The sequence below is a fragment of the Terrapene carolina genome, unplaced genomic scaffold (genome assembly GCF_002925995.2).
Source record: "Terrapene carolina triunguis isolate 2854851 unplaced genomic scaffold, T_m_triunguis-2.0 Scaffold24, whole genome shotgun sequence".
Taxonomy (NCBI): Eukaryota; Metazoa; Chordata; order Testudines; family Emydidae; genus Terrapene; species Terrapene triunguis.
Window position 1 is genome coordinate 3,885,468 of NW_020664375.1, and position 27,569 is coordinate 3,913,036.

Genomic DNA, 27,569 nt, shown 5'->3' on the forward strand with positions numbered 1-27,569 from the left:
TATGACTTTTGTTGATTCTGTCTTGAGCACTTTTCTTTTGTCCTATTCTCGTAGCTGATTTCTGGTGTTTTGATTGTACAGTGCAGGATGAAAGAAACAATGTTTATGCCTCACAAACCTCTTTCCATAAAACATGAATTAATTCCAACTTTGGAGGACCCTGAAGAGCAGAGTTGATCTGGTAGCACGTGCTGCACATCATCCTCTTTCTCCTCCCCCCCCCCCCCCCATGCTTGGCAAATGGCGCCTTGGGTATGTGCCAACACTTTGATTACGCAAGGCTTACTGTGTCCTAGTTATCTGAACAAAGACAGCTCTAAGGAACATACATATCACACCTAGGTCATATAGTCAGAAAAAGCTATCTCTGACAGAATTGCACTGAGCTGGGATCAGGCTTTCCCCGGTGGTAAGTTGATGTCAGAATTGTCCGCTTCCAAATGATGGCTTGCTTAATGTGCTAAATAAATGTACAGCTGTCAATTAGGAAAACTTGTTACATCACACTAGAGATAAGAAAAGTGGTTAGACTCACCATTTTAAAACATTATTAAAGGTTTTGATTTACAAATTACTCCGATTGAATGCCTTGCAGTAAGATTGGCAAATGTTACCTTTGTATTTGTTGGTTTTCTTTTAATGGATTAAAACAATCACAAAAAATCATGTATTTGGCCTCTTTAATGTTAAAGGTATGTAAATGAGGACAATAAATACATTTTAAGAGAATCAGTGATTCTGTGTGTCTGTAATACACTCACTTCTAGTAGTAAGAGTGAATCGAATGTTTTAAATTAGATTTAATTCTGTGATGAATTATTTTCATTTTATGATTGCGTTTAATGCATTCAGTAATTGAGTACATACGTAAGCATTGTACTTTAAATTTCTCTGAAAGATTATATCAGAAATCGTTACCACAATCACATAGGCAAGTCAAGGACTCTAAAGGAGACAAAATAGTCTTCTGATAATTGTACTATTATAAATTGCTACAAATCAAGCTATTTCATTACTTCAGCTGTAGCACTTGAAAAGATACTTTTTAACATTCAGAACAGAGCCTTCTAGGTAAATCCTCTTACTCAGGATTTGAATTTCTATAGACTGCTGTCTGCCTTGAGGTATTGTATGTCGTCTCTGAACTGCAGCGGCCTCTCCTGCATAACAACTATTTCACACAGCAGTAGACAGCTTCAGTACCGCAATATTTGTGTGAGGTGCAGATGTTTGCTAGCTGCTTCTGTTTGTTGCAGAAATGGGAGTTGGAAATTAACATGGTGTTTTGTAAATTTTGGTGTTGATGGTAGTAATTTATGGGATTGTTTGTGATTGATTAGCTTAATTTATTAGTATGCATGATTATTTTTTTGTCTGTATTGACTAACTGAAAGGAGGCTGTTGTTTATTGTAACCAACTAGAGGTGTAGGGTGGTTCATGTGTGTTTATGTGCTTGAAAGATTGTTGGTTTTGTATATGCAGCTTTGTAATAATTGTTTTGCACAAGTGCCTTGTTGTTTTTCTATAAAAATCTATATACCTGTTCTGGATTATCCGTAGTTTTACAGTGTGATTTGCTAAATGGTGCAGTCAGAAATGGATAACATTTTGGAATATTTGAGATGATGCTGTGGAATTTGAAATTGTAAGGTGGTTGTGTGTGTGTGTGTGTTTTCCTATTTAGTGAGAATATTCCTGCTGTTTCACTGTGTAGTGTTGAATACGGATAGATTTAAATGCTGAAATGGGCATTTCTACTTATGCAGTGATCTGTGTGTTCTCACTGGGTCTGATGAACATAACCATTCTGAAGAGGAACCGCCAAATAAGTGTCAAACATTTCATTTTTGATCTGTTCATTTTGTATAATAGCAAATCTGTACCTTTCTGTTTTATGTTAAACATTAATCGGTGATGATAGTGTCCGTGTAAAATTTAGGCCCTTGCACAGGCCTAAATATACAGGTCTGTACATCTTTTTCTATCAGAAAAAATGTAAAGGAGACCTTTTGATTAATTTCTTTTAATCATTTTTAAATTGCCTGCTTAGTATTGCTATGGTAACAGACTAAAGGATGTCTCTGGGGCACACAACCTGCATTGCAATGCAAGTGAGAGGAGATTTTAACTTCTCTATCACTGCTGAGCCCTCGAAAAGAAAACAGGCAAGTCTAAGCAATAAGCTAATATTATTGTTTTGGTCTAATCTTTTCATTTTATTTTGGAAGTCATGGGTGTCCAGTGTTTTCTGTGTTCTTTTTTTGGTGATTGAATTATTCAAAAGTATTCATGATGCTGATGTGATAAACTAGGATTTATAATTAATGTTGAGATGACTTTATTTTTGGCAACTATCTGTATGCATGGATGAAGTTGACAGAATGCAGTGAGGATGTCTGTTCCATTTATGTATGGCTTAGAGAGCATCCTTGTAATTGGGTGGTGCAGCTCTAGTCTTCATAATTTATCTTGAATTGTAACATTGTAATTGGTTTTTTTAATTGTTTGATTTTAAGCTGGTCATAGATATATCTAAGTAAAAGTCCAGTGTATTATGGACCCTTGTTATAGTATCATTCTTGTGAGTCAAATTCTATTGAGATGTTATTGGAGTGGTATCCTTGTGTTTACAACTATCTTGAAAAGAGGGTGAGTGCATCACTTACTCGGAACTTAGTTTTAAATGTTCTTGCTTCATTAATAACAGCTACTGTTGCTTACCTGCTTGGTACTCTAGACACCAGCAAATAAAATGCCATACTTGCATACTAACAAGATTACGTATAATTGTCCAGTAGCCTCATTTACATGATTTGTATTTCATATTAAATTTGGATTTAGTCAGTATCTAAACATTGTTGCTGTTACAATCTGGATTACAAATCAAGTATCTTATCTGCTTCGTTGTAATTTAGTACTTGCAGTAGGTACCAATATTCAGTAGGCCTTGTACATTGCAGTAAGAAAATATTAATCCAAACTCTGCACTGTATGTAGGAGATTTGTTTTCTATGAAGTTTCTTGAAAAATGCTGACGCATTTAGTTGTGTATGCATATTCCATCTATTTTGATACACCCACTTACTCTTAGTTTTCAGTTTTCATGTTAATGCTGTTCATTGAATTAATGTGAAACTTGTACAGTAGAACCTCAGAGTTACAAACATCCCAGGAATGGAAGTTGTTCGTAACTCTGAACAAAAACCGTTATGGTTATTCTTTCAAAAGTTTGCAACTGGACATTGACTTAATACAGCTTGAAAACTTTACTATGCAGAAGAAAATGCTTCTTTTAACCATCTTAATTTAAGTGAAACAAGCACAAACAGTTTCCTTATCTTATAAAAACTTCTTTAAACTTTCCCTTTATTTTTTTAGTAGTTTACATTTAACACGGTACTGTACTGTATTTGCTTTTTTTTTTTTTCTCTTTTGATCTCTGCTGCCTGATTGCGTACTTCCGGTTCTAAATGAAGTGTGTGGTTGACTGGTCAGTTTGTAATTCTGGAGTTCATAACTTGAGGTTCTACTGTAAAATGATTGATCATGTCTAAACTTTCTTGTAGACAAACTTTATTACTTTGATTGTTTGGCTTCCCCTCTGGAGAAGGGAAATGCTTAAGAAATAAATTCAGAGTTTATATATTTTTTTAAATGAAATCTTATAATATTCCGTACAGTCAGAGACAATTCCAAATGTTTTACAGAAACTGTTTTTTAAAATAAAAACTGGGACAATTGATTTCTAAGTGGTTATGAAAATTGTAGCTTTTTATCTGAAGTCAGTTATTTTTAATGCTTTAATATCTTGATAAACAGATGAAATGCTTCAAATCACTGTACTTCTGAATCTGTTTTATTTTTCTGTAGTAAATATACCATTTAATGACTTGCACGTTTATTTGCATGGGACTCTGAGATGGCTATGACTTGGTCTCAATTGTTGTGAAGGTCAAATAAATGTTTGAACAGATCTTAACCATTCAAATGATGAAGTCATTCTTTTAAAAACTTACTACCCTAACTATTTCATAAAATATCTGTTCTAAACTTAATTGTTAGAAGTATTGTCATTTAAGTTCATGAAACATTCTGTAAAATAATTTTACTTTCCTCTAATGAAACATATCTGTTAAAGATAAAATTTCAAAAGATTATATATTAGTTCTTGCATTTCAGGCTAACTGACTCATGTAAAATAGTAGATTTGCTTTCAAATATAAAAATTTGTTTCTATATTAAAATAATTTCTCTAAATTATGACGATCAGAAACAAGTAAACAATATTAATTCTTTTTCAGCATTTTCAGTTAGCTTTGGTTGACAGCAATCCCTGCACTTTGTCCAACGCGGAAAGTAAGTATTTTTAAGATTTTTGATTTATGTATTTTGTTTCATATATAGAAAAATGCCATATATACAGAGCTACAACTGTTTTTAACTTACCTCTTTTAAAATGGCAGTTTTGGACAATGAGTACTTTAGGAATTTTCCTCATAGAATTGTTGAAGCTGGTGATACAGTCTGATGTAGGTAGCTATGGTTACCCAGGCTGCATAAATGAACATGAAACCAACTACTGTGAATAGTTTGTATGAAATATAGATGTGCCAATGGAATTATAGAATTACTGTCATCTTAGTAAATGGATGAAATAGTGATCCAGGAAGGGTCATACCTCATCAGTGTCTTTGAAGAGCTAAGGTTTGGGGAGGAATTGCTATTTCTTTTTGTTGTACACAGTGTTTGTCATATCTTATAGTTTTAAAAAGAAACTCTATAAACCTAGTCACTTTCTATTTTATTATAGAAATATTTTAATGCAATAGTAAAAATCCTATATTATACATAAGAATGATACAATATTAAAGTAAGACAAATTATCTTTTTCATTATTGGATAAGATAAAATTTGGTTAAGTTGCTGTATTATCTCACTTCAAAAGCATTAATTTCGTTCAGAAACATTTCTACATTTCTTCACAATCTTCCATTTGAACATGGATCAAATTTACAATGTACAGTTCTTCTTTGAGTGCTTGCATGTGTCCATTTCATTCTAGATGTGTGCATGACAGTGCACCAAAGCTGGAGAATGTTTTCCCATACCAGTACCCCTCAGGGCAGCGCACGCACCCTCATGCCAGTAGCCAAGGTTAAAAAGGGGTAGAGCTGTCCCAACTACCCCCTGCAGTTCCTTCTCCTCACCTGTGGTCACTAGTTGCGGGGGTGGGGTGTGTGTGTGTGTGAGAGAGAGAGAGAACTTCTTAAGCTCTTTCCTCTTCTGTTTAGGAAAACGTGAGGTTTTTGTATTGTAAATAATTAGTTTAGTACAGTTGTAGTTATAATTTCCATTAGTGGTACTCATCATGAAAAAATTCTTGGTTCTTATCTTCTTTTCCTTTGAGGTTTTAGCTCAAAACTGGGGCATGCCTAAGTCCGTGGGATTTAGGTGTTGTTGAGGCTGTAACAAAGCTACGCCGGTCAGCTATCCTCACTCCACTGTTTAAAGTCTTTGGGAGAAAGGCACTTGAGGCATATAGTGGATTTAAGACCAGGGCTAAGAAGTTGAGAGAAGTTCAACGTAAGAGAGATCCTGATGAAAGCAGCTTTGTGCCACCCAGCCTCTTGTTACTTGGAGATTCAAACATGACTCCATCTCAGAGCATACCACCATACTTCTTGGTGGCATCCCCACATCACAGAGAGTTAAAGAGAAGATATCATACTCTATCTCTGATACTGCACAAGCAGCAGAAAAAGTCTTCCTCTTTGAGGGCTAGGTACCTAACAGACTAAAACCAGATGAAGATCAGTACTGAGGTTAATGCAAAGTCGTCTCCTGCTAGGACCTTCCAGTACCTCATTCTAACCGTGTAGAGTCATTGACTGCAGTGGTATTATTGAGACCTACTCCATTGCCAGGACCTTCAGAGGCATCAGCTTCTATACAGAGGATGCCTGAGGCGTACACAGTGGCCAGGGATCTCCTGTGTCTATCGGTGCTGGACTCACCACTGACGTAGGATGTGGTCCGGGAATCGACTATTCTTACCACAGAGGCCTCAGTACTGAGACCTTTCATCTGCACCTGCATGTTCAGTGCCATGTGGGACTGAATCTTCGTTGGTACTGTCAGGGTATGGAAGTGCTATTGTGCAGCAGGGCAGATGTATGGTCCCTTCAGGAGGAAAGCTTTGGATGCTTTTTCCAGTACTGTCTGCCCCACATTGGTCCAGGTCCCAGTCTCTGTCTGCTTCACCCAGTACTGTGTCAGCTTGGCATTCAGACTGTGCTAACTCATCCTCTGAATTGGAGGTGGGATCTTGCACTTCAGGATCTTATTACAGAAGGGTTTGTGCATCTCATTTTTCCTTATGCAGGGCAAGGCCTTGGCACCATGATTATTATAGTCGAAGTCCAGGAATAGGATGCCTTGGGTTTGGGCTCTAGTATTGTATCTAAAATAACAGTGGCCTTTCTCGAATCCATGGGGGTAGCCCCAGCATTAAGGTCTTTCTCTCCTAGATAGAGGTCTACCAAAATCCCTGTGAAGGTGCTGTTCTCCATCTGGTACTGTAGCAGCTGAGGAACCTTATCCTCCAGTATCTGACCCTTCTGTCACAGATATTCAGCAGACAACAGCAGACTGACGCTATAGTGTCTCTGTTCAGCACTTCTTCATCATTACCAGATGAGGATGCGTTCTCAGATGTCCTTGTCCCCTGTTCTGAATGATTATAAAATGTATCAGGAACTTAAGAAAAGGGAACTTAAGAAAAATTGAACTGGTCCAGGATAATGCACACAAGTTAGTGGATATTTTACATTCTGCAGGACCTGCTAGAGTGGCTCTGCCTATTAATGAGACCATCTTAGAACCCACCAAAATTCTTTAGCAAACTTACTTTTCTCTGACACACACTGCCAAAAGAGTGGCGAAGAGATACCAAGTTCCCTCCCAGGGACATGAGTATTCCTATTCACAGCCAGCCCCGGGATTTTTGGTGGTGGCAGCTGTGAATAAGAAAGCGAGACAAGGGCAATCTAAATCTACTCCCAAGGGCAAAGATGCAAAAAGCTTGGATTTATTTCAGAAAAATGTTTATTCTTCATTAGGATTGCAGTTAAGAATTGAAAACCATGACGCTGTCTTAGCTTACTGTGATTACTCTAGTTGGGATTCAATGTTGAAATTTGTGGACAAGTAGCCAGGTGGTGATAAAGAGTTCAGAGCTCTTATAGATAAAGGCTGCCTGATAGCAAGATCATCATTACAGGCTGTATTGGATGAGGCAGATTCAGTAGCTTGGGTGATAGCAACAGCAGTCACTGTGCATCGTGGTTCTTGGCTGCAGTCATCTGGCATTTCAGCTGAAGTCCAGCAAACAATTGAGAACTTCCCTTTTCAGGGCCCAAGTTTACTTTCTGGAAAGACAGATAAAGCTTTGTATTTTCTTAGATATAGGGCAACCCTTAAGTCTTTGGGCATATATACCCCAGGCCCTAAGAGAATGCAGTTCCACCCTCAGTTCCAGCAGAGGAACCTGTTCTACCCAGTAAGGCAGCCAGACCAATCCGGGAGATGACATAAGTTTCAGAGGAAGAGAGTACCTCTGCCTCCTGAGTTTTCTGCTACTTCCATACAATCTGTAACATCTAAGCGGTTTATTGGACTCCTTAGTCAAGGCCAGCAAACTCATCCTAATTTCTTCTCCCTTTGGCAGCAGGGTTCTCAGCACAGTGGAACCGGAATATGTACTGCAATTTACCTCTATTTCTCCCCCTCCCTATCCCTGTTCAGGGGCCATTCTCACAAGACTATATTAATTCAAGAAGTTCAGCCTGTTACAGTTAGGGGCAGTGGAGGAAGTACTTCCTCAGCCTTGGGTGAAGGGAGTCTGTTCTCACTATTTTCTCATTCCAAAGTCCAAGGGAGGCCTCAAACCTATTTTAGACCTACAAACCACAACAGATACATAAAAACTAAAGTTTTGTGGGGTTACTTTAACATCATTTCACAAAGGATTTCTTTCTGGATCTCCTCCTGTATTTGTCTGTACTATGACATTGCTGCAGCTCCACTATCTCACAGAATTTTAGCACACTCTACAAGAGCGCAAGCAGCATTGGTTGCTTTCTTGGTTTACGTTCCTTGGTTTACAGGGTTGCAGTTTGGTCATCTATTATCCCATCCCTAGACTACAATTATTAAAGGATGCCTAGTTCCATGTGGCCATGAAGGTTTTTTTGGATTTGTTGCAGCAGATGTTTATCAGTTTATGGTTCTCCCTTTCAGCCTGTCATCAGCCCTTTGAGTCTTCACAAAGTGCATGGCAGTGGTTGTGGCACATTTCAGGAAGGCAGGGGTCCAGGTGTACCCATGTCTGGACAGCTGGTTGGTTCGAAGTCAGTCCAGACAAGTAACAATGGCCATTGGGAAAATCCAATTTGTCTTCCACTTGTTGGGCCTGTTGATCAACAAGGACAAATCAGCTCTTTTCCATGTACAGAGAATCAAATTCATAGGAGAGATTCTTGGCTCGACCACAGTTGGTGTATTTACCTCAGGCCAGGTTTCAGTTGATATTGTAGCTATGCAAAAACCTCAAGGCATATCCTTGTACGACAGAGGAATTGCCTGAAAGCTCTAGGTCACATGGTGGCTTGTACATATATAACTCACAATGCCATATGTCACTTCAGAGTCATGCAGAGGTGGTTGAAGTCTCTCTACCATCCCTCTTATTATCCATTGGACATACTGACTCACATACCTGCAGGTGTTTGGTCATCCCTGGAAGGACTGTGCCAGTGTATGCCATAGGATTCATTTTGCCCCAACCTTGCCCTCCATGACCCTAATCACAGACGCTTCATGTCTCAGTTGGGGAGCTCACCGAGGGGACTTTGACTCTGGGTCTCTGGTCAGGTCAGGATCTCCTTTCCACATAAATGTTTGAGCGTTTCCAACTATCCACCTGGACAGTCAACTCTTCCTTCCTTCTTTGATAGCATCTGCCTGGCCGCACCAACGTTAGTCCTCAAACCTGTTGAGCCTTTTGATTTGAGATACTATACCTCTCCCTGAGGTCTCAGGTACGGTTTCACAGAACCATGGGCACACTACCTCCCAGCCCACTTAGCCTACACTTGACTGTTTGGATGCTCAATAGTTAGTTCCCCATGAAGCAGTCTGTTCCCTTGGCGTGCAAAATGTTCTTTAAATAGCAGAAAATCCTCCATCAGTTATACTTACCTCAAGAAATGGAAGAGGTTCTCTGTGTGGCCCCTTCACAGGCTCAGTTCACCTGATTTTGGATTATTTGCTTCACCTCAATGAAAAAGGACTTTCTGTCAGTTCCTTCTGGGTTCATCTGGCAGCTGCCTCTGCAATCTGATCTGCTGTAGAAAGAAGATCTGTTTTTTCCCAACCCTCTGATTGTTAGATTCTTAAATTTTGGACAAGTTCTTCCCACCTTTTAGGGCCCAACACCATCCTGGGATCTGACTTTGGTTCTGTGGGTTTTAATAGGGCCCCCTTTTGAACCTATAACTATCTCCTCGTTTTCTCATCTCTCAATGAAAGTAGTATTTCTGGTGGCTATTTTTTTGGCTAGAAGGGTAGCAAAACTTCAGGCTTTGCTTATACCTCCTATACGGTGCTTTATGAAGATAAAGTTAGTTTGTGTCTACACACCAAATTTCTTACTAAAATTGTGGTAGACTTGCATCTAAATTAGCCTGTATACTTACCAACCTCTTTTCTGAGACCTTCCTCTCACAAACGTGGAAAAACTCCATACTGTGTATGTTCATAAGGTGTTTGTCTTTTACCTGGACAGGGCTACAGAGTTAGGTTGTCTCTGCAATTATTCATCTCCTTGGCTGACCGGATGAAGAGGCACCCTGTCACTTTGCAGAGGATTTCTTCCTGAATCTCCTCCTGTATTAGTCTGTGCTACAATATTGCTAAAATTCCACTATTTCGGAGTTTTAGCGCATACTATGAGAGTGTAAACAGCATTGGCTTTATGGGTTACATTCCTATTAGTGATGTTTGCAGGGTCGCAAAGCTGGTCATCTGTTAATATGTTCATCACTCATTATGCTCAATAAACAGGTCTCATGAGATGTTGCTAGATTAGAGAGAGGGTGTTGCAGTCCTTGTTTAGGTAGACTCTGATACCCTCTTTCATCTGGAACTGCTTGTGAATCACCTAAAGTGGAAGTGTGAGCACTCAGACAAAAAAAAATGTTACATACTTGTTTCGTAACTGTTGTTCTTTGAGTTAACTTGCAAGTGACAATTGCATGACCCACCCTCCTTCTCCTATACATTGAAGTCACATTCTGCCCTTGTATATTTGCATGAGTGGGTAGAGGGCACATGCGCTGCTCTGACCGCTACTGCTGTGGAAACAAGTTCTCCCACTTAGGTGTATGTAGGTGTCTCATACCTAAAGTGGAATGGACATGTGCAACACATCTTGAACTGTTACCAAACAGATATGTATCAGTTTTTTACTGATGCAAATGAAAATTTAATCAAAAATTAAGAAAAATATCTATAGAAGTTTTCTCTACAACCTGTTCTAAACAACTGGTGTGCTTTCTGGGCAAAAATAAAAGCATTGTCAGCTGTCAGTCAGGAGGCTAAGTATACTAGAAAGTCCTCTCCAAAGTTTTTACTTTTCAGGGCTGCCTGCAGACAGTTGGAGAGTTCCCACCTAAATCTGATCTTTGGGTTTTTTGTACATTATTTTCTATCAGCAGTGTGATCCCTTATTGTATATTTTATATGACCTATACTGCCAATTTTCTCAGTGCTTCCAAGTTCCTTTGAGGGTTTTTGTTTTGTTTGGTTTGGCTTTTTTTGCTTGCTGGTGTGCCACAGTATGAATGCCTTTTCCCGGTACTATTAGGCAAAATGCCCAAAAGGCCTAAGAACGGAAATTGAAGAGGCAGTGAAACATACTTCATTCTTCAGCCCTTGGTGGAAGGATGATTGTACACTTTTGGACTCCAGAGTTCTTTTGCATTCTTCAAGGTACCCTTTCCCCAACTAGTGTTACAGGAGTGTAAGAATCTCCTTTATCACCCTCTTTGCCCTTCCAACTGACCTGTCTGAATAGCAGCATTCTTCTTCGAGTGCTTGCTCATATCCATTCCAGTTAGGTGTGTGCGCGCCGCGTGCACGATCGTCGGAAGATTTTTACCCTAGCAACACTCGGTGGGTCGGCTGTGGAGCCCCCTAGAGTGGCGCCGTTATGGCGCTGGATATATACCCCAGCCGACCCAGCGCCCCCTCAGTTCCTTCTTACCGCCCCTGACGGTCGTTGGAACTGTGGAGCGCGGCTTAGCTGATCTCCACACTCCCTAGCTTCTCTTTGCTCTTGTTGTATTTAGTTATATAGATAGTTGTTCAAGTTAGTTAGTAATTAGTTATAGTGTATATAGATATAGTTATAAGTTGTTATCGGGGGTTTAGGGGGTGTTTTTCCCCTTTTTCCCCCCGGCGCGCAGCCGGGCCCATGCCCAAGGCTCCTGGCTTTAAGCCGTGCGCGTCCTGCGGGAAGCACATGCCAACTAGCGACCCGCATAGCTCCTGCTTGAAGTGCCTGGGAGAGACTCATCCAGCAGATAAGTGCCCTATCTGCAAGGCCTTCAAGCCGAGGACAAGGAAGGAGCGGGACTTTAGGCTCCGACAGCTCCTCATGGAGGCGGCGCTGAGTCCAGATCCTCCCTCGGCGCGCCCTGTCCCGGCACCGAGCGCTTCGGTGCGCAGCGCCCCGGCGGGCCCGACCGGTGCGGCAGAAAAGACTGTCCGGCACCGACCGACGTCGGCACCGCGCCCGCCCAAAGAGCCTCGGCACCGATCCATTTCGCCGGGCCATAAGAAGACCGCTAAGACACGGGACGCTGCTGCCGCGAAGATACAGGCTCCCCCGGTGCCGGGGGTAGAGCCGCGTCCGCAGCTGGACCGCCAAAGACAGGCGGCCACACCGTCGACTCCGGCACCGAGGCCGTTGAGTCCGGTGCGGACTGTTTCACCACCAAGGCTGGTGGTGGAACCTTGTCTCCCTTCCACCCCGGAGACCTTTGCCACGGCGAGAGACCTGATCGCCCTCACAGAGCCGGCGCCGTCGCAGCTCCCGGCACCGGTGGCTCCACGCGTGCTGCAGTCCAGAGGCAAGCCTGCCCTGGTGCGCCCACCGTCGCCAGCACGAGTCTCTCGGCACCGCTCCAGATCCCGAAGCAGGTCCCGACGCCGCTCGGAGTCCCGGCGCCGAGGGTCACCTCGGCACCGGTCGTACTCGCGGCCCAGATCTTCCTCGCGGCGCCGTTCCACATCTCGGCACCGCCGTGACGACCGGCACCGATCGGGGTCGAGGCGCAGCTCCCGGCACCGGTATGAGCGCCGCTCGGGCTCGAGAGGCCGCTCCCGGTACCGCGCCTCCTCCAGATCGTCGTCACGTTCCAGATCGGGATCCCGGCACCGGAGGGACTATCGGCACCGGTCCAGGTCCCGGCACCGTTCGCCGGAACAACGCAGGGACAGGTCCCCGTACGGTCGGCACCGATCGGCACCGTACCATCCGGTACCGACGGCATCGGGTTCGGCACCGCCGTGGCCGTCGAGATCGGCGTCCCGGTCATCTGAGACGGTGGAGCCCGGCCACCTGCGGGAGACCGAGGACCCGATGCAAGGGCCTGCGCATTGGTCCTTTTGGACTCCTTGGGCCTACCACCAAGCTCAGGGAGCTCCCCTGTCGGCTTCCCGCTCTGGCCGTTCGGACACCAGGGCCCCGGAGTCTACCATCTCCCGCCCTCCTCCAAGGGACGTGGAGGCTCCAGTACCCGCACCTGCCGAGGCCCCTGACCAGGGGGCAGGAGATGCCCAACACCAGGAGCACCGGGAGCAGGACCAACCATTGGACCCCTTGCCACCGGGGGCATCTTCCTCGTCCTCTCCTGATGAGGCCGTAGCGGGCACGTCGTCCATCGGGCCGCCCCCGATAGACCTTCGCGCCCACCAGGACCTACTGCGGCGCATGGCTCGCAATCTGGACCTTCAGGTGGAGGAGGTTGCGGAGGTCCATGACCCGATAGTGCAGATCATCTCAGCGGATGCTCCATCCAGGGTGGCATTACCGCTGGTCCGCACCATCCAGGCCAACGCCACTACTATCTGGCAGACCCCGGCCTCTATTCCGCCCACGGCCAGGGGGGTTGAGAGAAAATACTTTGTCCCATCAAAGGATCATGAGTATCTGTACATTCACCCCCAACCGTGCTCACTGGTGGTTTCCTCAGTGAATGCACGGGAGCGCCATGGCCAGCAGGCCGCTGCGCCCAAATCGAAGGACGCTAAGCGCTTCGATTTGTTCGGACGCAAGGTGTATTCGGCTGGCGGACTGCAATTGCGGGCAGCGAACCAGCAGGCGCTACTGAGCCGCTACGGCTTCAATATGTGGTCCTCGATGGGGAAATTTAAAGAACTGGTTCCCCAGGACTCGAGGGACGAGTTTGGGGCCCTGGTAGAGGAGGGCAAGCGGGTGGCATGCACCTCCCTACAGGCGTCCCTCGATATAGCGGACTCGGCCGCTAGGACCCTGGCGTCGGGGATAGCAATGCGCCGAATCTCCTGGCTCCAGGTGTCGGGCTTGCCTCCGGAACTGCAGCAGACCCTGCAGGATCTACCGTTTGAGGGCCAGGGCCTCTTTTCGGAGAAAACAGACTCGAGGCTCCAGAACCTGAAGGACTCTCGCACGATGATGCGCTCCCTGGGGATGCATGTCCCAGGGCCTCAGCGCAGGCCCTTCAGGCCGCAGCCTCAGCGGTTCTACCCTCCCCCGCCTCGTCCAAGACAGGACTTTGCTAGGAGGCGGGGTCGAGGTGGTAGGAGAAGGTCGACCGGCCCTCAACCCGGTCAGAACCAAGGCCAGTCTAGGCCACCTTCAGGGCCTAGACAAGCCTTTTGAAGGTGCGGTCGAGGACGGCACCACGACCGGTACCCAGGATCCGACTCCCCCTTTCCGGGACCGCCTCTCCCGCTTCCACCGTGCTTGGTCCCGTATAACCTCGGACCGTTGGGTCCTTCGCACGGTGGAAAGGGGATACGCCCTCCAGTTTTCCTCGCCCCCCCCCCCCCCACTCCCCCTCCCCGTCCCCCTTCAGGGACCCTTCTCACGAGCAACTCCTTACACAGGAGGTTTTTGGGCTCCTCGCTATGGGGGCCATAGAGGAGGTTCCATCGGAGCTAAGGGGCAGGGGGTTTTACTCCCGCTACTTCCTGATACCCAAGTCAAAAGGGGGTCTAAGGCCCATCTTAGACTTGCGCGGACTCAACAAATTCATAGTAAAGTTGAAGTTCCGCATGGTATCATTGGGGACCATCATCCCTTCACTGGATCCTGGAGACTGGTTTGCCGCCCTCGACATGAAGGACGCTTATTTCCACATAGCGATTTATCCGCCTCACAGGCGCTTCCTGCGATTTGTAGTAAACAGGGGGCACTACCAATTCGCAGTCCTTCCCTTTGGCTTGTCCTCGGCTCCCAGGGTGTTCACAAAGTGTCTGGCAGTCGTCGCGGCCTTCCTTCGTCGACAAGGGATACAGCTGTTCCCGTACTTGGACGACTGGCTGGTACGCGGCCGCACCAGAGACCAAGTGCAGGCCCATGTCCACATAGTGACACGCACTTTCCACGAGCTGGGCATTCTACTCAACAGAGAGAAGTCCACTCTAATACCAACTCAAAGAATAGAGTTCATTGGAGCAATCCTGGACTCCAGACATGCCCGAGCCATACTGCCAGACAGCCGCTTTCATACCATTTCAAGCGCCATTCAAGGACTCAGGGCCTTTCCAACTACCACCGTAAGGTCATGCCTTGCCCTCTTGGGCCACATGGCCTCGTGCACCTACGTAACCAGGCACGCCAGGCTGCGACTTCGCCCATTGCAGACTTGGGTGTCATCGGTTTACCGTCCTCATCGAGACGACCTGAGCATGGTGGTCACGGTTCCGACCGCAGTCTTGGCCTCCCTCACATGGTGGACGGATCGCACGGCGGTCTGTGCAGGAGTACCCTTTCACGCCCCACAGCCCTCCCTCCACCTAGTTACGGACGCTTCATCTCTAGGATGGGGCGCTCACCTGGGGGAGCATCATACCCAAGGCCTGTGGTCGGCGTCCCAACTAGCCCTGCACATCAACGTCCGAGAGCTGATGGCAGTGCGCCTGGCTTGTCAGGCTTTCCTCAACTTCCTACAGGGCCGTTGCGTGCTGATTCTCACCGACAACACCACGGCCATGTTTTACATCAACAAGCAAGGCGGAGCCCGCTCATCTCCCCTATGCCAAGAGGCCATTCGCCTGTGGGACTTTTGCATCGCCCACTCGATACATCTCACGGCGTCATTCCTGCCTGGAGTCCAGAATACGCTGGCAGACCGTCTCAGCAGGTCCTTCCAAACGCACGAGTGGTCGATTCGCCCGGACATCATCTATTCCGTTTTCCAGAGGTGGGGGTTTCCCCAGATCGACCTGTTCGCATCTCGGGCCAACAGGAAGTGCCAGGCATTCTGCTCCCTACACGGACGAGCCCCGGGCTCTCGGTCGGACGCCTTCCTCATGGCGTGGAAAGACCATCTGTTCTACGCTTTTCCCCCATTCCCGCTGGTCCACAGGGTGCTGCTCAAGATCCGCAGGGACCATGCACGGGTAATTCTGGTCGCTCCCGCTTGGCCGAGACAGCACTGGTACACCACACTTCTAGAGCTGTCAGTACAGAGGCCGATCACGCTCCCCTTGAGTCGGGATCTCATCTCTCAGGACCACGGCCGGCTGTGTCACCCCGACCTGCAGTCGCTCCACCTCACGGCGTGGATGCTTCATGGTTGAGTCGCTCAGAGCGCCAATGCTCGCAAGCCGTCCAACAGGTCCTGCTGGGAAGTAGAAAGCTCTCTACGCGGACCACTTATTTAGCCAAGTGGAAGAGGTTCTCCTGCTGGTGTGAGCAACGAGCTACGTCTCCCTCGCAGGCTTCTATCCCCTTGATACTGGACTACCTCCTGTCCCTCAGACAACAAGGCTTGGCGACATCCTCAATTAGGGTTCACCTCGCCGCTATTTCCGCTTTCCACCCAGGGGACCTCACGTCCTCGGTCTTCTCGAACCCGATGGTCGTTAGATTCCTCAAGGGCTTAGACCGGCTATACCCACAGCAGCGACAGCCGGTTCCAACGTGGGACCTCAACCTCGTCCTCTCCAGGCTCACAGGGCCTCCGTTTGAACCTTTGGCTACCTGCTCGCTCCTGTACTTATCTTGGAAGACAGCCTTCCTGGTAGCCATCACCTCAGCACGACGCGTCTCGGAACTCAAGGCGCTGACATCCGAGCCCCCTTACACGGTGTTCCACAAGGACAAGGTGCAGCTTCGCCCCCATCCTGCCTTTCTGCCAAAGGTGGTTTCACCTTTCCACGTGAACCAGGACATTTTCCTCCCGGTCTTCCATCCGAAACCGCACGCTACTCGTCAAGACCAGCGTTTACACTCTTTGGACGTACGCAGGGCCCTGGCTTTCTATATTGACCGTACAAAGCCATTTAGGAAGACGACGCAACTCTTCGTTGCGGTGGCCGACCGGATGAAAGGCTCACCGGTCTCTTCTCAGTGCCTATCCACTTGGATCACGTCCTGCATTCGTGCTTGCTACGACCTGGCCGGTGTACCGACGCCACGCCTCACCGCTCATTCCACGAGGGCCCAGGCCTCCTCGACTGCCTTCCTGGCTCAAGTGCCGATCCAGGACATTTGTAGAGCTGCAGTGTGGTCATCGGTCCACACATTTACTACTCACTATGCGCTGGTGCAACAATCCAGAGACGACGCTGCTTTCGGGTCAGCGGTTCTGCACACAGCAATGTCTCACTCCGACCCCGCCACCTAGGTGGGGCTTGGGAGTCACCTAACTGGAATGGATATGAGCAAGCACTCGAAGAAGAAAAGACGGTTACTCACCGTTGTAACTGTTGTTCTTCGAGATGTGTTGCTCATATCCATTCCAAACCCGCCCCCCTTCCCCACTGTCGGAGTAGCCGGCAAGAAGGAACTGAGGGGGCGCTGGGTCGGCTGGGGTATATATCCAGCGCCATAACGGCGCCACTCTAGGGGGCTCCACAGCCGACCCACCGAGTGTTGCTAGGGTAAAAATCTTCCGACGATCGTGCACGCGGCGCGCACACACCTAACTGGAATGGATATGAGCAACACATCTCGAAGAACAACAGTTACAACGGTGAGTAACCGTCTTTTACAGTGACTCCCTGCTTACCTGAAATTCGGCTGTTTCAATAGTAAGCATGTTTCCCTCTATTATTCAGATTGTTTTTAATATTGCATCCTCCATTTCTCTCCTCAGTATGGTGGTAATTCATTTTGTGGTTTCCCATTGAATGGAGAGAGAGAGTGCTAATTCCAGTTGAATTAGATTCCTCCCAAGAAAAGGAGCAGCTCTGAGACGGAGAATGAGAAGTTGCATTAAAATACTTGAAAACCCTTTTTTTTTTTTTTTCCCCTTGGGAGTTTTTCAAATGTATGCGAAGAGATTGTCATATTTATGGAGAGTGGTAGAGCTCTCCAAAACCAAAGCTGAAGTATTTTCTTGCTCCATGCAAAAAAGACATGGTTATCTCATTTGATGTGTCATATGTGATTGATGTAAGATGAACAAAAACCAGCTAGCAAGGGATATAGATTAAACTAAGACACAAATTAAGTATAAAATTCTGAAGAATAATCTGTTCCCAGAGCTACAATGAGGTACCTCCTCTCTGGTTAAAGACATAATAGTTCAGAGGGAGATTAGCCTCTTTCCACCAAGGACCCAAGCAGGTAACTCAAGAACTTTGAATCATCTGTGCAAACATCTGTCATTGATTTCTTTTTCCAAAATTACAGTGTAGTGGGATTTGTCTTGATCGTCAACAGGAACTAGAAGAGCCTAACTCACAGATGAACATTTACTCACCTGTTAATCCTGATGAGCCGTGCTCAAGTCTTTCAGAAGAATTTTTGCTCAAATTACAGTACGTGATTGGAAAGGGAAAATCCTTTCTGACACTTTCCAGCAGCCAGTTCCTTGGCCTTGTTAGGAATGATGATACAGTGCATAGCGGTAGACCATTGGTGAGGATCTAGGTGAAACATAAAGACTTCTACTGGATATTTTGTGGCAATTTCCAGGAAGAACTGTTGAAGTTATATTTTTCTGATCATATCTCAGTTCCTTACCTGGTGGTTCTTGAGAACACATTATTTTAGGAGTATCTTCCATATCCTTAAAAAACTGTTTTGGATGGATTCCAGTCTGTTGATGTCAGAAAACATTTAAACTGTGGCATACCTTCTACACATTAAGGCATGCTACTTTTCCAGGGTTGGCACTCCTGGTAATCAATCCAGGCAATGTACATTACAGAGGTACTGAACACCAAAGCAGACTGGCTAAAAAACCATCCAATTTAAATGGTGGAGTGTTCAGTTTACACACAGTGGATTTCTGACCTGATTGTAACAAGGAAGGGCAAGCATGATCTGTGGGAGTACATCTACACTACCAAAAAAACCCTTGCGGCAGCGATTGAGTCCAGGTTAACTGACTAGGGCTCACGCTACATGGCTAAAAATAGCTGTGTAGATGTTTGGCTCCTCTCTCTTCTCCTCCTTCCCCCCCCCCCCCTGCTGCCACCAGATTTCAGAGCCAGGCTCCAGCCGGAGTGGGAACATTTACACTGCTATTTTTAGCCCTATAGCCTGTCAGTTGACCTGGATTCTGAGACTCGCTGCTGCAGGGGTGTTTTTTTGTTTTGTTTTGCAGTGTAGACATACCCTTTGTACCTGTGTTAGATTTCAGGATGGGATCACCCATAGAGGCCTCTAGAGGGGTTAGACAAAATTAGGCACTGATGCATATACAGCAAAACTGAATCTGATTAAAGCTTAAATTTATAGATAGCTTTGATAGGATCCTGGTAGTGAATTATATAATACTCCAACTAGTAATAATAACTAAATTGCTAGCACTGCTGAGTTATTATCCCATTGAAAATTAGCAGGTAAATGAAACTTTCCTTTCAAAATTTCTTGCTCTACAAGTGGGAGAATACAGAGGAAGGTTTGTTTGCCATCCTTATGGCATACTGAGTTATTTGAGGGGGAAAGTGATGATAAAGTAGTGCATTGTTAAATGAAAATTAATGTTAAATGATAACATGAAGTTTCCAGTGTCTTGTGTTATGTGGATCTTTCTAAATTGCAGTAATTTAGAGGGTAACATGAAATTTCCATACTGAATATTAGCCTTGTGTAAAATACCAGCCTGGTGGAAAAGTGAGAGTTGAGCTTGGATTCTGTGTAGTGAAAGGTGATACTCAGTTTTATAGCGATACTTGAAGTGGAAATGTTAGGGGTTTTATTTGCTGGTGTACTGAGTGATCTTTTCAGCCTCTCATGCTCTGAGTAATGCTGAGCTGTTTTTCAGCAAGTTAAAATTAAAGTTGTTTTAATGAGCCAAATTTTTTCTACATTATGTACGCGCATTTCTCTAGTACTATAAGTCATGAGATACTGTAAATTAGAGCTCAGAATGAGCAAGTGGGCAATAGTTTCTTAGTTACCAAGGCAGTAGGGATGACGGACAACTGTCATTAGTGATTAACGTTCATTTAGTTTACTATATTTGTTCTATCCTTCTGACTTACACCGTCAAATTTTGTTAAGCAGTATATTTCACCTATATTGAATATAATGATTGGATAACTTAAATATGGTGTTTTAATTTCCCTGTTATTTTTATTCCCTTAAAGGGCCCAATCTGGCACAGTGCTGTGTGCTGTGAATGCCCTTTGAAATCAGTCCTTGTGGGAGTAGGCTAATTCTCCCATAAAGAATATGCTTTTTTCTTTGTGAGCCTGGAAGGTGAAATAAAAGGGGCATGAGGCTTTTTTTTTTTTTTTTGGTGGTTTCTAAAAATGTAAACGAGCCTAAAGTTATTCTTTTAAACCTAAAAATGGTTTCTGGGCTGTTTAAAAACAACAAAAAACTTGTCTTTTCTGTAACACTGATTTGGGTACCTAATAAAATTGTCATCACGAGACTAAAAACTGAGCACTTGAAAGAGGAAGGAATATCTCAATGGGATTGACTATTTAAAACTTAATTCTTGTCTAGCACCTATTAACTCTCATTGTCTGGGGGAAAGCATATCTTTGTTAAAGATTTAGCACAGTTCCCCCTTCATCTCTAAACCTTGTCTGTATTAGAATTTAAACGGGAGATGTGCTTGCTAACATATTGTGGGTCTAGTGTAAAGTAGGAACGCTGCCTTGAACATGTGTTCTTCTGATCAAGTTAAAGCCTTAGTGAGGAGCCTAGGTTGAACTCCGACACCTGAGTATGTGTTAAACTAAGTATACATTGCTTGTCTGTACTAAACTTTTAGAATGTTTCAGGGTATGTCTACATCACAAACTAAATTGTAATGATGACAGGCACACCTGCATTAGCTTTAATTTAGCTAGTGCAGCTAACAGTAGCAATGAGGATGTGACTAACCGGTCTAGGCAGCTAGCCTGCACTTAAATCTGTGCTATTGTTTCCCCTGCTAGCTAGATTAAAACTAATGCAGATATGCCTATCTGTGCTATAGTTGCACCTGAATTTCCAGTGCAGATGTACCATCAGCCTTTTATTCTAGTGTAGATAAGTCCTAAGAGTGCCCATGCATGTACTTGAGGTACCACCCCATCCCCAAGAAGTCTTTCAACAAAACTAGGGAAGATCAGACTTCGATACTGCTGATATTTCTAAGGTAAAGAAACAAGCAGGACAAAAACATGCAAACTCTTTCTGTAAATCATGGGGGGAAATCATTTGTGAGTCATCTTTAAAGAATAAATAGCATAGCTTTAGGAATAAATGCAGGGATTTATGATGTTATATTTGAGCTTATTTTGATGTTTTCATGAGAAATAACTTATTTTTTTAGAGTCTGTTACTCTGCCAATATTTTTAAAGAAACTTGGTATCTATACTGTAAGACCAGGAATAATTGTGTTAGTCTTAAGTTATTTTATTGTATTTAGTAAGTTATTAGAGCCTTTAAAGTGAAGAGATACTGGGACCTGGAAACAGGCCTTCCCCCACCTACCCTTTTACACAGCAGTGGTCTCCATAACACAGCCCTCTAAACTGATAAACTAATTACTAATTAAGGGCTGGATTCACCAGTTCAGTCTGACTGCTTTGCCTTGCCCTGGTGATGCAAAGCAGTTGTAAACTCAACTATTGGTGCACTCTGGCAGCTTTATGCTGTTCTGAATACCAGTGAATCTGCTGTTTAATTTTTTAAAAACTTTTAATTTATGTTGACAGAAATATTTCATAGTAGCATTCTCTTTGGATTTCTTGTTTAGTATTCATGTATGAGATTTTAAATAATTAAAAAAAACAAAACAATATTCCTTAACAGAAAGCTAGATGAAAATTGATTTTTGTCTCCTCAATATGTCTCTGTGTTTTGGGGATAAAATAAAAATTGAGACAATTTTTAGTGAGTTAATGTACACTGACTTTCAGTTAGTTTCTAAAGGATTTTTATCATATTAACTGAGGCTTTGTCTACACTGGGTCTTCATTGGCAAAACTTTTGTTGTTCAGGGGTGTTACAAAAACACACACACACCTGTCCCCTTCTCTCCCTCCCCCCCACCCCCATGACAAATGTTTTACCGACAAAAAGCACCGGTGTGAACAGCGTTTTGTCAATGGGAGCGCGCTCCTGCCTACAAAGCCGCTGCTGCTCGTGGTGGGTTGGAAGTGTTTTGTCGGCAGGAGAGCTCTCTCCTGCCGACAAAAAGCAGCCACACAGGGGTGCCTTTTAGTGGCACAGCCGTATTGCTAAAAGCCTCATAGTGTAGCCATAGCCTTACTGAGCATGATCCACAGTCAGAACTCGTGTGTTGAGTGACATAGTCTTTGGCCTACTAAGTTTTTTAAATAAGATTTTTTTTTAAATGTTAAAATATAGATTTATGTGGATGCTTCAATTATGGTAGTTCTGGTTATTAATTTTCTTTAAATTATACATACTTTACATATGTTTTTTCTCACTAGCACTTAGTTGCTTCATAGCTTGGGGGGAGTGATTTGAAGTTATATTTGGTGAAAATAATAGTTTTCTGCAAATCAAAATAGTTTTAGGGAATGGAATTTGGTTTTGCTTTGTTGGGTGGTGGATAATTATCCCCTGAAAAATGTATGTGAAAATTTACCAAACATAAAACAGCTTATTCATAAACACATAGAGTAAATCTTTTTAAAAAAACAAAGAAACAGAAAACTTCCTAGCCAATCAGCCATCAGCAGAGTTGAGGGATGGACTGGCCCAGGATGTTTGGCATCTTACTATTATGGTGGTAGTGAGTTAGAATTCCCTTAGATGCATGCATGCATACTAGGGATGCTAAAAGCATTTTGACCTGTCTAGTCAATTGTCTGTAGTTTTACATGGCTCAGTGGAAAAATGACCATTTTATGCTAGACTGTCTTCTGAAATAACTGATGCTGTATGTTATTGGACAGCTGAAACTTCCAGATTTCCCAAGACAAATAACAGTTTTAACTATTTGAGATACTGTGCCTTAAATCAAATTCAGTTGCTGAATCAGGGCCTTTTGAGGGTAGGTGCATGAACTAAGTCTAGGAGTAGGGGATAAGAAGCTTGTGTGCTTTTGCAGAGAGAATGTGTGTGCTTTAGTGCATATAACATATTTTTTCTGGTCTGAGATCTATCCAGTCAGCTCCACCACTAATTAAATAGTAGCAGAAAAAAAATATTGGCTTGTTTCTGATTGGCTTATGTACTGAAAATATTACAACATGGTGCTGTTATGCATTTTCTCCATGTCTCTCATAGCTACTTTTGTTTTTGTTAAGTTTGGTGTAATTTCAATAAGGTTTGTGGTACTGTATCTGATTTACAAGTTCAGGTTTTTGCATTGTTTGTATGCAAGCATAACGCTGTTATTGGAGCACATGTTCATATTTCACCAATGCTACTGTCAGATTTGAAATCACTGATAAAATTTATTTGGAAATAAACCTTAACTCATAACAAATTACTTATGTTTTTAAAGTGTTTAATATTAAACTATTTCGTTCTTATTAAATGTCCGTTTTTATCATAATTAATTATTTTACTTTCCCACTTTTACAGTTCAGTTTCACATTGCCCACTTATATGAAATCCAGGTAAGTGTTAAGCTTTTTGTATTTTTGATGACGTATAGTCAGTGTGTTATATAATCAGTTTGTGAAATCCAGCCCACTAGTGACACTTTTGTGAATGAAAGTTAGGCACATGCTATGTGAAGTTCGCATCAACTTATGTTCATTAAGAAAATAATTATAATGGACGAACAGCTCAGGAAATGTAATTCGTTGTGGTAAGTTCAAAATATTGCCCATATAAGAGTCCGGCTAGCTATTTTTTCTTAATCTTTGTATTTGCCAGTTCCTAAATACGCTGTCAGTCATTTTCAGGCAAGAACTAAACTTGAACTATTGGCTAAAATTTCTTTGTGAAATTTAAATTGACTTTCAATACAGTAGTTCCTAAAACAGTTTCCAGATGCTCTAAGGCTCCATATGTGTGAACACATAGACATAAAGACACCTAAAAATGAGGTTACTGCCAGATAAGATGAGTCATCATCTGCAGACTATAAAGTTATGCTGTTATGAATTCTGGGCCAAATTCTGCCCTCAGAGTTTCCTCAGTAGGCTTTTGGTAAGGTATGGACAGCTTATCCACCAATCTGAATGAAGATGCTAGGGTGCAAATAAATGTAACACACTAGCTATTAAGTATACCTTCAAAGTGTGGTGTAATTTGAGTGAAAACATAGTCACACAGTGTGCATTGTACACTTTCTATTGGGTATAGATGTAGATACTAGTTGAAAAAAAACAAGTAAAAGATGTGTCCTGAAGAACACAGATAAATTGAAAATAAAAGCTATTGTAAACAAAATGGTGCCAAGTAAATTCTGTGCTTTCCTCAACTAAAGGATAAAGTAAATGTAATTGTAGTGGGGGGAAGCATAAATTGACTTTGTTTTGTGAAAGTTAAATTATTTTTAAAAAACATGTATATTTTGTAAATAAAACATCCAGACCCTCATATCAGGTGCCTTACATCAGTGGTTTCCAAACTTTTTACCGAGGTGACCCACCCACGGTCCAAATTTGTGTGTGTTGCGGGGAGGGGGCGGCAAAATCATAGGCTAGGTTGGTCCTTCACTGCTGCCACCAGTGCTGCCTCCGCACCCTGCTGAGGAGGCACTGATTACCTGCAGCAGCGTTCTCTGCCCTAGCACTACAATGCTAATTCCAGCCTTGTGCAGAAGGGAGGCTGTCATGGTGGAAAGTTGGTTGGGCCAAACCTGAGTCGCACTGTAGCCCTGCAGATTAGGTTGCAACGTCACTCACCCAAATTTGGCCCATCTGCCCCTCTGTCATTGACTGCCTCTCCTCGGCAATAGGCCAGAATTACCATTGCAGTGCTGGGGCAGAGGACGTGGGGCAGGTCATGATGGAGGGGCAGCCGGGCCAAACCTGAGTGCTGCTGCTGCTTCTTTGTATGGCTAATGTAGAGCAACAACTATAATTTTACATTTAGGTGGTTAAGACAGATAATTACGTCAAGAGTATGGTGGCTTGAGTTGTTGCTCTGAAGACCGGGAGATCGTTGATCGATGTTCCGTCGCCGTTGCTGGCATTAGTCGTGATTTCTCACTTAACAAAGTGGGCTGCGTGAAGGCTGGCATCTTCCACTCCTGAGTGGCGCGATGGCGCTGTGACCCCATGCGCCAGAACGCAACGCCTGGAGCAGGGAATTGGGGCCAGCCCCACGGGACAAGAGCTACCACTGTGGCGTGAGTGCAGGGTGGGCTCGCTCTCCAACCTCCACCCCACTGGGCCTGTGACCCATTAAACCTTCTCATGATCCCATCATTTGGGAGAAACCTATTTATATAATTGGATGATGGGATTTACCCTGACCAGTGTTTCGTCTAGCCTAGGTGGCCATTCTTGGTGCATCCTAGCCAAAGTCTCTTGCCAGTCAACTATACATCTATGTGGGATTGAGGGTTCCCAATGGAACTAAAGGTTCTGTTTAAAATCAACTTTTAAACAATGTGATATTCTCCTACAGTTAACAGTGAAAATAAATATAAATAAAAGTGAAAATTACTTAATTGATTTTCATTTTCCAAGCTGAGCAAAATTCAGGAAGAAAACCAATATAAATAGCGAGAAATAGATTGGATTTTTAAAATTTTCATTTTTAATATTCTGAGTAATATAAACAAGAACTTTGATTATAGCATGTTATTTTTAAGTTGTGTTTCTTTAAAGGTAACCTGCAAATTTTAATTAATTTGATTCATTTTGCCTAATTTGGTCATTGAATTTATTTTGTGGAAAGCCTCATATATAATCTTTGTTGTGCTGTAACTACATTTTCAGTTATATAATCTGAAAATTGTACAACATCGTATATACTTCAGTCCTTACCAATTATTTGTTTAGAATGTAAATCTACATTCTACCTATACAACTGCAAATTAGCTCCTACAGTGGAAAATGTTGATTTGTCATTCTCCTAGAACACCAGTTTTGTGGCAGTCGCATGTCTTTTCCAGCAAGCCCACCTAGTTTGGTGTTAATATTAAAATAAATAATCAGAATTGGAGCTGATTACTAAGAAATACCCATGTAACAAAAATTGCAGTGGAGTTTTAGCAGTGTGGGTCATTCTGTTTCAGTTTAAGTGATATCAAGAGGAATATACACAACATGTTTAATTGATTCTACTTTTAATATGTGTAAGTGAAAAACGCATATGTACAAGATTAAAGGCTTGAGAGAAATGTTTTAGAACGTGTCCATCTATATTGGAGTACAGTATTTTAGATAAATGGCATACATACATATCAGTGTTTTCACCAACATAACTAGAGACAATATTGAAAAGGTGAAATACATTATTTCTGCTGTGCCAAAATTAACTCAAAATTTATAATTTATACATGTTGCAACTTTTAAATAATGTGATAAATTTAAAAATATAATTTTAAATATGCAGTTTTATTCTATAAAATGCAAACAGTATGCGTTTATGATGAGTTACTTACATTCAGGGCTAAGGCTTAGAGAGAGCTCTTGGATACAGCAGACTCTGTTTAAATGGCACACTAATAAATGGCATGACTACTTAGGGCTTGTCTACACTACCCGCCGAATCGGCGGGCAGTGATCGATCCAGCGGGGGTCGATTCGCGATAAATTGACTGCTGAACGCTCTTCCGTCAACTCTGGTACTCCACCAGAACGAGGAGTGCAAGCAGAGTCGACGGGAGAGCATTAGCTGTCGACTTACTGCAGTGAAGATACCACAGTAAGTAGATCTAAGTACGTCGACTTCAGCTAAGCTATTCACGTAGCTGAAGTTGCGTATCTTAGATCGACCCCGCGCGGTAGGGAACAAATTAACTGCACTGCATTTCAATGAGTGAGCAATGTATAAATGGCACACTTCATGTTTTGTAAGCCTGCTTGCACTAGACAGGTATATTTCGTAGAATAAATATTTTGATTTACTTGGATTTCTAAAATATGCTAGTCAAAATATATCAAGTATCAGTTTAAAAAAGGGGGGTGAGGTGGGAAGTTTGAGACTTTCCTCATGTTGAGTAGCACCTTGCTCTGAGTGATTCCACTAATGTCAGTGGGATATTTTTGGGGTAAGGTTCTGTTCAACATGAGTAAAAATACCAAATCTGCCCAAACTGTGAAACAGAAATTTCAGTTGTTGTTTCAATGCCAGTAAAATTCCACTTAATCTCCTTCCCAGTACAGTTCTTTATTCAATGCCTGATATTTATGTTCTAGAATGTCAGCTAAATATATCACTTACCTAAATTCAGTTTTTAAAAAATATTGTATACAGCACGTGTTCCTAAAGCAAATAGTTAAATGTTAACGTTTGCAAGCACAATCTCTTCCTGTAATATTTTGACAATAGATATTTTGATTCTACCTGTTTAAGAATTGCCTATTGTAATGCTACCCATGTGGGCTTCAGATAGGATAATAGTGTAAACAGTGGGTGAGATCCTCAACTGTTGTAAATCAGCAAAGTTCCATTGAAGTCAGTTGAACAACACTAATTTTTATTACTGAGGCTTGGTCCAATAGCTTTTCAGGCATTGATCACACATGCTGCAGTGAGGCGAACCTAAAATCAGTGACAAAACTCCTGATTCTGTAGTAGCACATTTAGTTTAGTTAAATTATTTTAAAGTTTTTATTTTAATTATGAATCCAGTACACTTAGCCTATTTTTAACTGTTAACAATATTATTAAATGCTGCCCAGGGTGTTAGAGTGGCGTGATAGTGAAGGGTATGTGGTTGGTTGACAGGTTAAGGAATC

General features: G+C 43.3%; 1 protein-coding gene across 8 annotated transcripts in view; it reads left to right on the forward strand.

Annotated features, from left to right (window-relative positions):
* Positions 1 to 27,569, forward strand: part of LOC112113708 (lysine-specific demethylase 6A) — a 289,994-nt gene that overhangs the window by 169,613 nt on the left and 92,812 nt on the right. For all 8 annotated transcript variants that reach the window (XM_026650231.1, XM_026650232.1, XM_029911180.1 and 5 more), the window contains 2 exons: positions 4,303 to 4,357; positions 23,287 to 23,321. In XM_026650231.1, coding sequence (XP_026506016.1) covers positions 4,303 to 4,357; positions 23,287 to 23,321 — 90 coding nt within the window. The remainder of the gene's footprint in view (positions 1 to 4,302; positions 4,358 to 23,286; positions 23,322 to 27,569) is intronic.